Source organism: Prionailurus viverrinus, chromosome A1 (assembly GCF_022837055.1).
Source record: "Prionailurus viverrinus isolate Anna chromosome A1, UM_Priviv_1.0, whole genome shotgun sequence".
In the NCBI taxonomy this organism is placed as follows: Eukaryota; Metazoa; Chordata; class Mammalia; order Carnivora; family Felidae; genus Prionailurus; species Prionailurus viverrinus.
The window spans coordinates 22,083,540-22,099,114 of NC_062561.1; the positions used below are offsets into that span (position 1 = coordinate 22,083,540).

Here is a 15,575-nt window from a genome sequence, read left to right on the forward strand (position 1 = left end):
CTTTAAAGTGGTCCTTAGCCTTTGGTTTTATTACTATAAAAACGAAAAATCATAAAGCCTTAAGACATAAGCTTTGACTATGCTTCATGCATAATTTGAAATGCTTACCATGTGTATAGGGCATTGATTCTACTTGGTCTTCATTCTGTTTGGTTTATATATTTTGCACCTGCCATTAAACAAATTAAGTTACAGAATTTACAATTACAGGTGAGGAAATACTATATCATATTAAATGGAATTTTATGTTATTGTTACCCTAATGCCCTCTTAAAATAATGAATATAAACTTTAGAAGCATTTATCCTATAAAGGTACATAATATGTGGGTGATTTAAAATGGTGTTGGAGGGGTACCTGGGTGGCGCAGTCGGTTAAGTGTCCGACTTCAGCCAGGTCACGATCTCGCGGTCCGGGAGTTCGAGCCCCGCATCAGGCTCTGGGCTGATGGCTCGGAGCCTGGAGCCTGTTTCCCATTCTGTGTCTCCCTCTCTCTCTGCCCCTCCCCCGTTCATGCTCTGTCTCTCTCTGTCCCAAAAATAAATAAAAAACGTTGAAGAAAAAAAAAAATTTAAAATGGTGTTGGAATCAGGCCCTTAATCAGAAGCATAACATGTTAATTGGTTGTATTCTCCCTATAAAGACAGTGACCATTTTACTTTGACCCTACTATACTTTTTAAGCAATGTAACCTGCCATAAAGATTAAGACTGCTCATGCCATGTATAATGTACAGAATGTTTTGTCCCCTCTGCTTTCTGAGGAACACTGGCTCCTTCCCCACCCACGTGGTTACAGTGGGAGCAGCCATTTTGCGTGGCTTGACACCCTGCCCCCCACACACAGCTGACTGGCTTAGTAGTGGATATCTGATCAAAGGGACAGGACCACAGTATTCTGCAGGATTCTGGAAGTAAAACTGAGGTAGAACCTCAGTCTCCAACCAGGAGCTAATGGTATTCCACGCGATTTCTGTATCGATGGTCAGGTTTCCTACCATGTAAATGAAAAAAGTAGGAAGCCAGCCTGTAGAAAAGACAGAAAGAAGAATGATGATGGGGAGAGAGATAGAGGGCCATCCTTGAGGGGATTCGTGTCATAGGTAAATATAATTATACTGAAAAAAATTTGAGAGCAACTCATCCTGAGCTAGCCTGTGTTTGGGTTCTTTGAAACTTTCCCAGTACCTGTAAATTAGTTTAGCTTCAATTTTAGTCCCCTGCAAAAGTGCTCATCCATGCAGTGAATACTCCCCACCCCCAGCTCTGCTTATCTAGTTCTGCTCCCGAAAGTCAGTACAAACATTTGCCTTACACACCTTAGCTCTCCCCGTCCCACTCCGCAAGGCCAACCTGTACAGGAGCAGAAGAGAGAAAGAAGCGAACAGAGGAGAGAAGTCAATGGCTACAATTATGTTTCATCTTTTTAAAAGTTAAGGTATAATTTACAAACAGTGACATTCTCTTTTTTTTTTTTTTAATTTTTTTTTCCAACGTTTATTTATTTTTTTTGGGACAGAGAGAGACAGAGCATGAACGGGGGAGGGGCAGAGAGAGAGGGAGACACAGAATCGGAAATAGGCTCCAGGCTCTGAGCCATCAGCCCAGAGCCCGACGCGGGGCTCGAACTCACGGACCGCGAGATCGTGACCTGGCTGAAGTCAGACGCCCAACCGACTGCGCCACCCAGGCGCCCCTACATTCTCTCTTTTTAATATGCAGTTCTGTGATATAGGAAAATTCCATCACCCCCCAAATTTTCCCTTGACCCTTTGTAATCCTCTCCTTTTCCTACCATCAGCTGCTGGCAACCACTGGTCCATCTTCTGTCCCTGTATTGTTTGCCTTTGTAGGTGTGTAAATGGAATCGTGCAAAATGTAGCCTTTTGAGTCTGTCTTCTTGCGTATAGTATAATGCATTTAGGATTCGTCCATGTTGTTGCTGTGTATCAGGAGTTTGTTCCTTTTCATCACTGAGTAGTATTCCACTGCATGGATATACCACAGACCATTTATCCATTCTCCAGTTGAAGGATATTTGAGGAATTTCAAATTACAAATAAAACCTTTATAACCATTTATGTACAGTTGTGTGTGCCAATGTAGGTTTTCATTTCACTTGGGTAAATACCTAGGAGTAGGATTATTGGGCAGTATTTGGATTTTTTGTTTGTTTGCTTTGGCTTCGGTTTTTAACTTCAGTCACTGATGTAAGTGTTGGTGGTATATCATTGTGATTTTAATTTGCAGCCTCCTAATGACTCGTGTTGTTGAGCATCTTCTCATGTGTTCATTTGCCACCATATCTCTTCCTTTGTGAATTGTCTATATAGATCTTTTGCCCTCTTTTTATTTGGTTGTTGAATTTTGAGAATTCTTTATATATCTTGTATACAAGTCAATGGCTACAACTTTAAAGTGGGTGCCTGCTCTGTTTTACTCCTGTATTTGCCTTCTCTTACTTATGTTATCAGCGAAGGGTGCTCTTTATCATTAGTTACTTCTGATTGCTGTTCATTGCTTCTTTCTTCCTTCTTTTTCTTTTTCCTTATTTAACTACAGTGACACTTCCATATGTATCATTCATTCTGCAAATAATCTTTGAGCATCTCCCGTCAGGGCTGACCTTTTTGATTTTGCCAGCTTAACGCAAGTGCTTCTTCAGGTTTGGTATCTGTTCACTTACCTTATATGTTATTTTAGAATTACTGGCTAATTTAAGCCATTTTTGGTCATTTCTAGATGTTGTTTTATTATCATGAAACATTTTCTTGTCTTTTTTTTTCTGACCACTTCTAGATCCAGAACTTGAGACCTAGCAGTCTGATGGTTGGCTGAAGACTGGTTTTGAAATAGTTAAGGCTTTACTCTAGTTAGTGTGATGAATGGATATCTGCATAGGTTATGTATTATGGAAAGACCATCATTAATCATCTTGTACCTGTTTAAGGTTTCTCTAATCCTTTCCATTCTGATCCTTTCCTCTGATGTGAGAAACTGTTCCTGGTTTCAGAGCTTGTTTTTGTTATCCACAGGGGGCTTCCTTTGCCTTTGCACACTATTTCCTAATGAACCAGAAGAACGTTTTTCTCTGTGTAAAAGTTGGATAGAGTTCTGTGGAGCTTCATTTCTACTGTTCACTGGAATGCCGTATGGAAATGTTCTTGTGGCATTTCACTGGGAAGTATGAAAAACATGCTCTTATGACTTTTCAAAGAGGACTGATATTATGTAGTATTACTGTAGAGTCTAGAATGGTTTGAATAAAACATTTTATTTTTAATTTAAATTTCATTTAAAATTTTAAATTTTATTTATATTTACAGCTGTACCTCTTATATAAGTGTACTGCTTAACATCTATATAAATGAAATTGAGATAGCATGAAGTAGCATACTAGAACCTTTTTTAGTATTTTAAAATTATGAGAGCAACTGACCCTAAAGCATCCTTTTATTTGTTTTTAAACATTTATTTATTTTGAGAGAGAGAGAGAGAGAGAGAGAGAGAGCAGGGGAGAGGCAGAGAGAGAGGGTGAGAGAGAATCCGAAGCAGGCTACGTGTTGGGTGTGGAGCCTGACTTGGGGCTCGATCCCACAATCCGGGGATCATGACCTGCACCAAAATCAAGAGCCAGACACCCAACCAACTGGGCCACTGGGTGCTCCATCTAATACATCCTTTTAAATTGAAGGCTCACTCAGCTCCTAATTTTCTAAATTTGGATTTTATGTAGTGTTTTTTCTTATTAAAGGAAGATATAATTTGCTTTCCCAAGTGCCTGTATTTTTTGTTGTTGTTGTTTTTTTTTTTATCTTTCTTTCTCTTAAATTCTTCTTTCTTCTTCCCTGGCTCCCTTTCTTTTCTGCTTTCTTAATTTTCTCTCTCTCCCTTATTTCCACCCCTCTCTGTTTCTCTCCACGGAATAAAGTAAAAGCAATGGATAGCCATAGATTTTTCTTATATTTAATTATTGCCAACATTTTGATATTATTTCTGTCAGTTACATATACCATAATTTATGTAAGCATGCCTAATTCTGGACATATTGTTTCTAACTCTATAGTATCACCACTATGATTAAGACCTCTGTGCCTGAAATTTTTCTTCTGTATTTAACATTGTTATTTAGGATTATTTCCTCAGGCTAGATTTCCCAGTTTGAGATTCTAGAACATCATTCAGGTATTATTTAATTGCTTTATATCCTCACCAGCAATGTATGAGAACCAGCATCAAATTTTACCATTTAAAAAATTCTGGGATGGGGCACGTGGGTGGCCCAGTCAGTTAAGGATCTGACTTTAGCTTAGGTCATGATCTCACAGTTTATAAGTTTGAGCCCCACATCAGACTCTGTGCTCACAACTTGGAGCCTGGAGCCTGGAGCCTGGAGCCTGCTTCAGATTCTGTGTCTCCCTCTCTCTCTGCCCCTCCCCCACTTGTGCTCTGTCTCTCTCTCTCAAAAATAAATAAACATTAAAATATTTAAAAAAATTAATTCTGGGACTCTGGACTTAGATGACAGCATAGGAGGCTCCTGAATTTCCCTCCTCCTATGGATAAACAGAATGTACAGTTATACATGTGGGAATTCCCTCTGAGAGAAATGCAGAAATTCAGCTAAGTGATCCCTACTCATTGAGCAACTGAGAAAATACCCACATCAAAATGAGTGGGAAGGGGCGCCTGGGTGGCGCAGTCGGTTAAGCGTCCGACTTCAGCCAGGTCACGATCTCGCGGTCCGTGAGTTCGAGCCCCGCGTCAGGCTCTGGGCTGATGTCCCAGAGCCTGGAGCCTGTTTCCAATTCTGTGTCTCCCTCTCTCTCTGCCCCTCCCCTGTTCATGCTCTGTCTCTCTCTGTCCCAAAAATAAATAAACGTTGAAAAAAAAAATTAAAAAAAAAAAAAAAAAGAGTGGGAAAAGCTGAGACATACTCTGGCCATAGACCCTACCCACTGGCATAGCACCATGCTGTTGGGAGGGAATCCTAACACCCATCTTCTCTTTGAGGAGCAGAGGGTTTGAACCACACATCTAGTGCCCCTACTTTTAAGGCTGTTAGCTGAGGGATGGGCCCCCAAATCACCTATGTATGAAAGCTAAAAGGGCTTGCATTCACGAGTCCCAAAGGACTCTAGCAAACAAAGGAGCAGTTCACAGGTGCATGAGCACTTGATGTAACTATCCCTGACTCCCCCGGGCTAGGCACAGAGGAAGCCGACAGGAACAACCATCTCCCAGTCTTTCTCTGGAAGGGGGTTTGATGCATACTTTACAAGCTGCTGTGTGAGGTTCTGGCCTTTAATTAACATGGATCTACTTGCTGGCTACAGTCTTCCAAAGGGCCCAGAAGAGCTAGTGGGTGCTTCCCCTGCTTTCTTCCACCAGCTTGCTCCAATAAGAAAAGCAATAATAAATAATGCAGGGAAATCTCATGTACCTTGCCCAGTTTCCCTGATGGCAATATTCTGCAAAACTATAGGGCAGTAACGTGATGAGGATATTGATATTGATAAAGTCAAGATATAGAAAATTTCCATCACTACAAAGATCCCTCCACTTGCCCTTTTATAGCCACTCACCTCTGACCTCTAGCAACCACTAATCTGTTCTTCATTTCTGTAATTTTGTCAATTCAAGAATATCATGTAACTGGACAATGTGTAATCCTTTAAAAATTTTTTTTGAGTTGACACACAATGTTACATTAGTTTCAGGTGTACAACATAGTGATTCCATAAGTTTATAATTTATGCTGTACTCACCACAAGTGTAGCTACCATCTATTCCCATATATCACTATTACAATATCACTGACTATTTTCATTATGCTGTCTTGATTTATTTCTTCCATAACTGGAAGCCTGTTTTCCTACTCCCCTTCACCCATTTTACCAATACCCCCACTTTCCTCTCCTCTGGTAACCATGAATTCATTCTGTGTTTATAGGTCTATTACTGCATTTTACTTGTTTATTCATTTGTGGGTTTTTTTTTTAGATTCCACATGAGTGAAATCATATGGTATTCATCTTCCTCAGTCTGACTTATTTCACTTAGAATAATACTCTTTATGTCCATCCATATTGTCTCAGATGGCACAATCTTATTCTTTTTTATAGCTGTGTGATATTACAGTGTATATATATCACATCTCTCTTACCCATTTGTCTGTCGATGGACATTTAGATTGTGTAACCTTTTGTTGCTGGCACTTTTCACTCAGCATAATTCCCCAAGATTCATCCAGGCTGTTGCATGTATCAAAGTTCATTCCTTTTGGGGGCACCTGAGTGGCTCAGTCAGTTAAGCATCTGACTCTTGAATTCTGCTCAGATCATGATCTCAGAGTTTGTGAGATCCAGCCCTGCATCGGGCTCCACACTAGTGGCACAGAGCCTGCTTGGGTTTCTCTCTCTCCCTTCCTTCTCTTTGCCCCTCACCCAAATAATAAATAAGTAAGCTTTAAAAAAAAAATCACTCCTTTTTTATTGCTGAGCCCCTGGTATGGATGTAGCATAGTCTGTTTCACCATTTACCTGTGGAAGGATTTCTAGGTTGTTTCTAGCTTTTGGTTATCATAAATAAAGCTGCTATGAACATTCATGGCCAGGTTTCATTTCTCTGTGATAAATACTAGGAGTGCAATACCAATAGAGTAGTTGCATGTTAAGTTTTTAAAGAAATTGCCAAATCGTTTTCCAGATTGACCATATATATTAGATCTCCCACCAGCAGTGTACAAGTGCAGTTTCTCTGCATCTTTGTCAGCATTTGCTGTTGTCACTTTTTTATTTTAGCCATTTTGATAGGTATATGTAGTAATTTCTCCTGGTGGTCTTAATTTGCATTTCCCTAATGGCTAATTATGTTGAACATCTTTTATGTGCTTGTAGTCATCTGCAGATATTTAGTGAAATATCTCTTCATGTCTTTTGCCCATTTTCTAATTGGTTTGTATTTTGTACTGTTAAGTTCTGAGGGGAGCACCTGGGTGGCTCAGTCAGTTAAGCATCTGACTCTTGATTTCAGCTCAGAACATCAGTCATGGTCATAAGATCGAGCCCCGTATCGGGCTCTGTGGTGAGTGTGGAGCCTGCTTGGGATTCTCTCTCTCCATCTCTGCAACTTCCCTGCTTGTTCTCTGTCTCTCTCTCAAAATAAATAAACATTCAAAAAAAAGTTCTGAGGACTCTTTACATATTCTAGACACTAGGTTTTTGTCATATATATGTTATGAAGTTCTCCTAGTCTGTAGCTTGTCTTTTCATACTATTAATAAGATCTTTTGCAAAGCTTAAGTCCTGAATTTTGATGAAGTCTATTTAAGACTTGTCTTAAACAAGTCTGTTTTTGTTTTACAGATTGTGCTTTGTGTCAAGTTTAAGAATTATATGCCTAAATCTAGTTCCTGAGGATTTTCCTCTATTTATTTCTAGAAGTTTTATAGTTCTACATTTTATATTTAAGTCTGTGATCCATTTCGAGCCAGTTTTTTTTAAGTTTATTTATTTTCGAGAGAGAGAGAGAGAGAGAGCACACACACAGGTGCACACACGAGTAAGGAAGGGGCAGAGACAGGGGGAGAGAGAAAATCCCAATTAGGCTCCACACTGTCAGCGCACAGCCTGATGTGGGGTTTGAACTCACAAACTGTAAGATCACGACCTGAGCCAAAATAAAAAGCCTGATGCTTAACTGACTGAGCCACCCAGGTGCCCTCAAGCCAATTTTTGATAAAGTTAATCCTTTAAGAATATTTTATCCTTTCAGATATTCTTTAAGAATATTTTTCTATGTTAGTATTCTTAATCAGTCCTTAGTGCACATTTCATATGTCTAATAGCTTTAAGATTGAGTAATTAATTGAATAATCTTATTGTCTTCTTTTCCTTTTGAGTCCTAGTTCTTTTATTATTAAAAAAGTGCCTCAATAATAGATAAGCGAGATTCAGTGGTCTCTGTTTGTGCTGAAGGGTTTACAAATGACTATGCCTCTAAAGTAGTAAGTCAGGGCAGTCAATATTGAATGCTACTATCTATTGGTCCCTACTATGGACATTGAAATATGGCTTTCCTTGGGAGCTAACAGTGTGATGAGGACTTTAGAGACGAAATTCATTAATTTCAGTGTTCTGTGCTCATTGTTGGAGTCAGCTTAGTATGATGGCTAAGAACCTAGACTCTGGATTCCATCAGTTTGGGATGGAGTTGTGGCTTTCTCACATGCCACCTGAGTAAGGTAACCTTACTAGTCCTTAATTTCCTTACTTATAAGATGTACATTATAAGGTTGTTATGAGGATTGGAAAATACATATAAAGTTCTTAGTATAAGTGCCTGGCACAGAGCAAGCACTTCTTCATAAGTTGACCGTGGTAGAGATGGAGGTAGCGGTAGACAGGAAAGAGGAGACCTACTGGTCTACGCAGGCAAAGATGTTGTTGTAATACAGAGAAGAACAGTTATCTCAGAGATGAGTACTCCTGAACTGAATCTGAAGGATTAAAAGAGGACTTCGACTACCTCCATTTTGACCTGTCTGTGCTTTCGTATTGATTAAGTTGTTCTTTCCAGCTTATCTCTTAACTTAGGCAAAAGACCCCTGCAGGCAAAGCATCCCTTGGCAGGAACCACAACTACCCCTGCAAGCAATGAGGTCTGCTCTGACATCAGCAAGACCCCACGTGACTGACCCCAAGACAATGATCTTTACAGCTTACCCACATGTACCCACCAACCTTTGTCCCACATTCTCCTTATATAAACCTAGAAGTATTTTCAGCACTTTGGAAACAGTCTTTGAGACGCTAGTCTGCTGTCTTCCTAGTGTTGGCCTCACCAAAATAAATCCCTTTCTTGGGTCACCCTCACTCATCTCTCTTCTTGTGGATTTTGTCAGTGGCATGTGGCTTAACCTGGTCTGTTTGGGACCCCCAGGACCAGGTACTCTTGCACCCCTATGCCCTGATTACAGGATGACTAAGATTTAGCTAGGAAAAGAAAGGAAGGAAGAGCATTCAGGACAAATACAACACGAACAAAGGTACAGAAATGAAAGATTGTGTATAAGTATATGCAATACAGCAATTTGTTATTAATAGAACTTGAAGTAGGAATTGAAAAGTAAGAGAAGTGGCTGGAAAGGTAGGCAAGGTTCAGATCATGGAAGGTGTTGGACTTTTTCAAAGCAAAAGGGGGGCACTGAAGAGAATAAGAGAATAGAATGGTGGGGCGCCTTGGTGGCTCAGTCGGTTAAGTGTCCAACTCTTGATTTCAACTCAGATCATGATCTCACAGTTCATGGGATCGAGCCCCATGTCAGGCTCTGAGCTGACAGCATGGAGCCTGCTTGGTATTCTCTCTTTCCCTTTCTCTCTGCCCCTTTCCTGCCCATGTGCTTTCTCTCTCTCTCTCTCTCTCTCTCTCTCTCTCTCTCTCTCTCAAAATAATAAACATTTTTAAAAAGAGAAGAGAATGGCATAGTTATTTGCATTTTTAGTAAGCTCACTCTGCAGAGTGAAGACTGCTTTGAAGTGGAGGGCATAACTGGAAGATGCTCTTTGACAGTTCAGTTGAGAGATGAAGGCCAGAATCAGGGCTGTAGTAACTGAGAATTGAATGTCATTCTTGTCCTTATTTTCATATAAAAATCTCCTGTTCTGGGTACCTGGATGGCTCAGTCAGAAGAGCACACAACTCTTAATCCCTGGGTTGTGAGTTCAAGCCCCACATTGGGTGTAGAGATTACTTAAATATAAAATCTTAAAAACAAAAAACAAAACAAAGAAACAAAACAAAACAGAAAACAACCTCCTATTCCATTCAGAGCTTCAGTTGGTGAAGCAGACTAGCCTGAGGTTGCAGGGTGTGTAAGACTGGAAGTCTGGTATATGAGGACTCTAAAAAGTTCTGTCTGAGACTGGCTATAGTTCTTCTGGCTTCAGCTACTAGGACTGAGTGGTTCCGTCTGTCCTCTAGGTTAAATATGATCTCTTAATATCACCTAAATCATATATATTCACCTAATAGAAAACTGATCTTTTTTTTTTTTTTTTGTAATACACCAACTTGGGAATGGATAAAGTGGAGGGAAGAAATTACTTAAAAGTACATGTAAGAAACAGGGATTTGATTCCACCCTACATTTCCTAAAATCTTTATTTTCCTTCACCATTTTCCCTCCTTGTTTATGAAGGCTTAAAAATGTTAATCTTTATTTCTTCTTATATAAAGCTAAATAGTAAAAAAGCATAAAGAATTCAATTCACTGCTGTTTTATATTCTTCTGTGCCATTTCATTTACGACAGTGAGAACAGACTTCTACTTATTCAAATTAACCACAGTGCAAATCCTTTGGAAAAGAGCTGCATCCATTTTGTAGACTGTTTGAATGCATGAAAGTACAGCTGACTAAAGATATATGACAAGAATAAGTTAATGTTTTGGGATATTACAAAGAAGAGTGCTATTTCTCTTGGTGTGTGTGTATGTGTGCATACACAGCTTTTGAGATAAAACTTACACTCCATAATTAAACTATTTCAAGTGTGCAATTTAATGGTTGGTTGTTTCTTTAACAGGGAAAAAAAGATGTGACCCAGATATTTAACAACATCCTGAGAAGACAGATAGGCACTCGGAGTCCTACTGTGGAGTATATTAGTGCTCATCCTCATATCCTGTTTATGCTCCTCAAAGGGTAGGTACATGGTTTCCTTTAAAGAAGTAGGTTTGATTATAGAATAGTTGTTAAAAGTATTATAGCATTAGCCTCATTTGAGATATGATGGGTTCTCATTTGGAATCACAGGAAAGCTATTTGCCATACTTGAGGTCAGCCCTCCAAATCTACATTTCTATCATTACATGGGTTACAGCAAAATCTTTTCTTTGTATGTTTCTAAATAGAGTTCCTTCCATTTACTATTTCTTTTTCCTCTACTTTCCTGTTATCTCTGTCTCTTCTTATTATATTATTAACTGTGTTTCTCAATCTGCCCTTTTCTTAGCTATGCAGTTACCCTTTTCCTGTTTGCATGAGACCAAATCCCCTGACCCTGAACCTCAGTACACACACACACAGACAGACACACACACACACACACACACACACACACACACACACCTTCCAGTGGCTGGCTAGCATCTGCCAAGGTGACATGCTTCCATGTGGGGAAGCATATTTGCTTGTGCAGCATATATATACACATATATATATATATATATATATATATATATATATATGAGCCAAAAAACAAAAGTCTAGTCAGATAATAGAATCTCTATTATTTTTTTATATCTATACTCATTTACAAATGTTTCAAGGGCATTCTGTGTCTACTCTAACTCCCAAAGACCAGAGATCTGGATGTAGCAAGTCTTGGGGACAGCAGACTGTCTTCTTCCTCCTCTGCCCTATTTTTCTACCTCACAGTCTCAAACCTAGCATGCTGTTCCATACCTACCCCATCTCATCTCTGTTCAGCTCCCATTTCCTCCCTGGTACATTTAAAAATACTTAATTGGGGGGAGGACCCAAGATGGTGGAACAGCATGGAAGTTTTTTTTGTGTCTCGCGTCCATGAAATACAGCCAGATCAACACTAAAGCATCCTGCACACCTAGAAAACTGATTTGAGAATTAACACAACGATCTGTACAACCTGAACCACAGAACTCAGCAGGTATGCGGTGTAGAGAGGTCAACTGGGGGAGAGAGAAGCTGTGGAGGGCAGGGAGCAGTTTTTGCTTGTGGAGAGAGGACAGAGAGGAGGGGAGAGTATGGGAAAAGCACCCCCCCCAAAATCAGCTGGAGAGAAAGTGGAAAAGGGGAAACAGCCAAAGGGACTGAACTAAAAAGGGAGAAAGGAGAAAGGAGAGGGCTTAAATTCCATTAGAACTCTATAAACAGGGGGAGCACAGAGTCTGAAACTCCACGGCTTGATACCTGGAGGTGCTCTGGTAAGAAGGGCAAATCCCCTGGAGCAAAGTGAAGTCCGGGGGTCTTCCGGCCACATGAGGAGAGGTGGTTCCCCTGCTGGAAGGACATCTGATAGAGGCTGTGTGGCCTCCCCCAGGGAAAGGCCCCAGTGGCCTCAGAAGAACACCCACATTTGCTGGTGCTAGAACAAGGTCATTGGGGGTGAAGCCTGGTGCCAGATGCTTGTTGTGATTTTCCATAATCTCTGAAACGCTGCTGCTACACCATCTCGGGAACTTTTTCTGGGGTGGGCTGGCACCCAGCCGCAGTCTCTGGGCATCAGCAGCAGCACGTTCCCGTGAATGTTCCTGGGTGTGGCCAGCACCCAGCCATTGCTCAGTTAGACCCTCCCGCAGAGGGGCGGAATGGGTCAAAGCCACAGTCCCTCAGAAGTAAGGGTCAGGAAAAACAGCCACATTTGAGATAAAACTCAGGAGGGAGGAGCTGCCTGGGGTTTGGTCATGGACAGTGTAGGAGTGGGGAGTGGACAGAAGCCAGAGACAAAGGACGGGTGGGCAATTATGGTTGGGGAGAACAGAGTTCTGCTACTAAAGACTGGGTAGCTGGGTGATGCCATTTTCACCCCTCCCGCTCATGGGTATACACACCTACAAGGTCCGCAACAATTCACACCAGTAAACTAAGCAGCGCCATCTAGTGGAGAACAGAGTTGTTACACTAAGCCCAGTCCAACTGGGCCAACCTCACTCTTCGGGAACACAAATCTCTCCACCTGCTTAGTTTATGGAATATAAAGCGATTCATAGTTTGACTTCTAGGTGAAAACTAAGTCATTTCAATCATATTTCAGTTTGTTCACTGGTCCATCTATTCAATTTTCTTTTTCTCTTTCATTTCTTTTTCATAAATACAGAAAAATTTTCATTTTCAATTTTTATTAAAAATACCTTTAATTTTTTTCTACTATATTTTTTACTTTTGTGTAATTTTTTTCAAATTCTATTTTATTTCCATCATTTAATTTTATTCTATTTCAGTGTATTCAGTTTTTCAAATTTTCAAATGATTTCCTTTTTTTTTTCTTTCCCCTTTTTTCTCTAATCTATTAAGCTCCTTTCAACACCCAGACCAAAACACACCTAGGATCTAGCATAATTTATTTGATTTATATGTGTGTGTGTTGTTATTAATTTTTTAATTTTATTTTTTTAATTTTAATTTTTTTTACCTCATTAATGACTTTTCTCCCTTCAAAATGACGAAATGAAGGATTTCACCCCAAAAGAAAGAGCAGGAAGAAACGACTGCCAGGGACTTGACCAACACAGATGCAACAAGATGTCTGAAACAGAATTTAGAATCACGATAGTAAGAATACTAGCTGGAGTCGAAAACAGATTAGAATCCCTTTCTGCAGAGATAAAGGAAGTAAAAGCTAGTCAGGATCAAATAAAAAATGGTATAACTAAGCTGCAATCTCGAATGGATGCCATGATGACAAGGATGCATGAGGCAGAGCAGAGAATCAGAGATAGAGAGGACAAACTTATGGGGAATAATGAAGCAGAAAAAAAGAGGGAGACTAAGGCAAAAGAGCATGATTTAAGAATTAGAGAAATCAGTGACTCATTAAAAAGGAACAACATCAGAATCATAGGGGTCCCAGAAGATGAAGAGAGAGAAAAGTGGGTAGAAAGGTTATGTGAGCAAATCATAGCAGAGAACTTTGCTAACCTGGGGAAAGACACAGACATCAAAATCCAGGAAGCACAGAGAACTCACATTAGATTCAATACAAAACAGCCACCAACAAGACATACCATAGTCAAATTCACAAATTACTCTGGCAAGGAAAGAATCATGAAAGCAGCAAGGGAAAAAAAGGGTCCTTAACCTACAAGGGAATACAGATCAGGTTTGCAGCAGACCTATCCACAGAAATGTGGCAGGCCAGAAAGGAGTGGGAGGATATATTCAATGTGCTGAATCAGAAAAATATGCAGCCAGGAATTCTTTATCCAGCAAGGCTGTCATTCAAAATAGAAGGAGAAATAAAAAGTTTCCCACACAAACAAAAATTAAAGGAGTTTGTGACCACTAAACCAGCCCTGGAAGAGATTTTAACAGGGACTCTCTTAGGGGAGAAAAGATATACATACATATATACATATATACAAACATACATACATACATACCAAAAGCATCAAAGACTAGAAATGACCAGAGAACACCACCAGAAACTCCAACTCTAGAAGCAACATAATGTCAATAAATTCATATCTTTCAGTACTCACTCTAAATGTCAATGAACTAAATGCTCCCATCAAAAGACATAGGGTAACAGAATGGATAAGAAAACAAGATCCATCTATATGCTGTTTACAAGAGACCCACTTTAGACCAAAAGACATCTTCATATTGAAAGTAAGGGGATGGAGAACCATCTATCATGCTAATGGTCACAAAAGAAAGCCGGAATAGCCATACTGATATCAGATAACCTAGACTTTAAAATAAACAATGTAATAAGAGGTAAAGCAGGCATTATATCATAATTAAGGGGTCTATCCACCAAGAAGACCTAACAACTGTAAACATTTATGCTCCAAATGTGGCAAAACCCAAATATATAAATGAATTAATCACAAAAATAAAGAAACTTACTGATAATACCATAATAGTAGGGGATTCAATGCCGCACTTACAGCAATGGACAGATCATCTAAACCAGAAAATCAACAAGAAAACAATGGCTTTGAATGACACACTGGACCAGATGGACTGAACAGATATATTCTGAACATTTCATCCTAAAGCAGCAGAATATACATTCCTCTCCAGTGCACACGGAATATCCTCCAGAATAGATCACATACTGGGACACAAATCCGCCATCAACAAGTACTAAAAGATCGAGATCATACCATGCATATTTTCAGACCACGATGCTATGAAACTCAAAATCAACCACAAGAAAAAATTCGGAAAGGTAACAAATACTTGGAGACTAAAGAACATCCGACTAAAGAATTAATGGGCTAACCAAGAAGTTAAGGAAGAAATTAAAAAGTACATGGAAGCCAGTGAAAATCATAACACCACAGCCCAAAACCTCTGCGATGCAGGTTCCCATAAGAGGGAAGTATATAGCAATCCAGACCTTCCTAAAGAAGGAAGAAAGGTCTCAGATACACAACCTAACCTTACACCTTAAAGAGCTGGAAAAAGAATAGCAAATAAAACCTGAAACCAGAAGACAGGAAATAATAAAGATTAGAGCAGAAATCAATGCCATCGAAACCAAAAAACAGTAGAGCAGATCAATGAAACCAGAAGCTGGTTCTTTGAACGAATTAACAAAACTGATAAACCACTAGCCAGTTTGACCAAAAAGAAAAAGGAAAGGACCCAAATAAATAAAATCAAGAACAAAAGAGGAGAGATCACAACCAACACAGCAAAATAAAAATAATAATAAGAGAATATTATGAGCAATTATACGCCAATAAAATGGGCAATCTGGAAGAAATGGAGAAATTCCTAGAAACACATACACTACCAAAACTGAAACAGGAAGAAACAGAGAATTTGAACAGACCCATAACCAGTAAAGAAATCGAATTAGGAA

The 15,575-nt window shown here is 39.6% G+C and overlaps 1 protein-coding gene across 6 annotated transcripts in view; it reads left to right on the plus strand.

The window, feature by feature from the left end:
- Positions 1–15,575, plus strand: part of CAB39L (calcium binding protein 39 like) — a 135,092-nt gene that overhangs the window by 60,906 nt on the left and 58,611 nt on the right. For all 6 annotated transcript variants that reach the window (XM_047865263.1, XM_047865291.1, XM_047865254.1 and 3 more), the window contains one exon: positions 10,587–10,705. In XM_047865263.1, the coding sequence (XP_047721219.1) occupies positions 10,587–10,705 (119 nt within the window). The remainder of the gene's footprint in view (positions 1–10,586; positions 10,706–15,575) is intronic.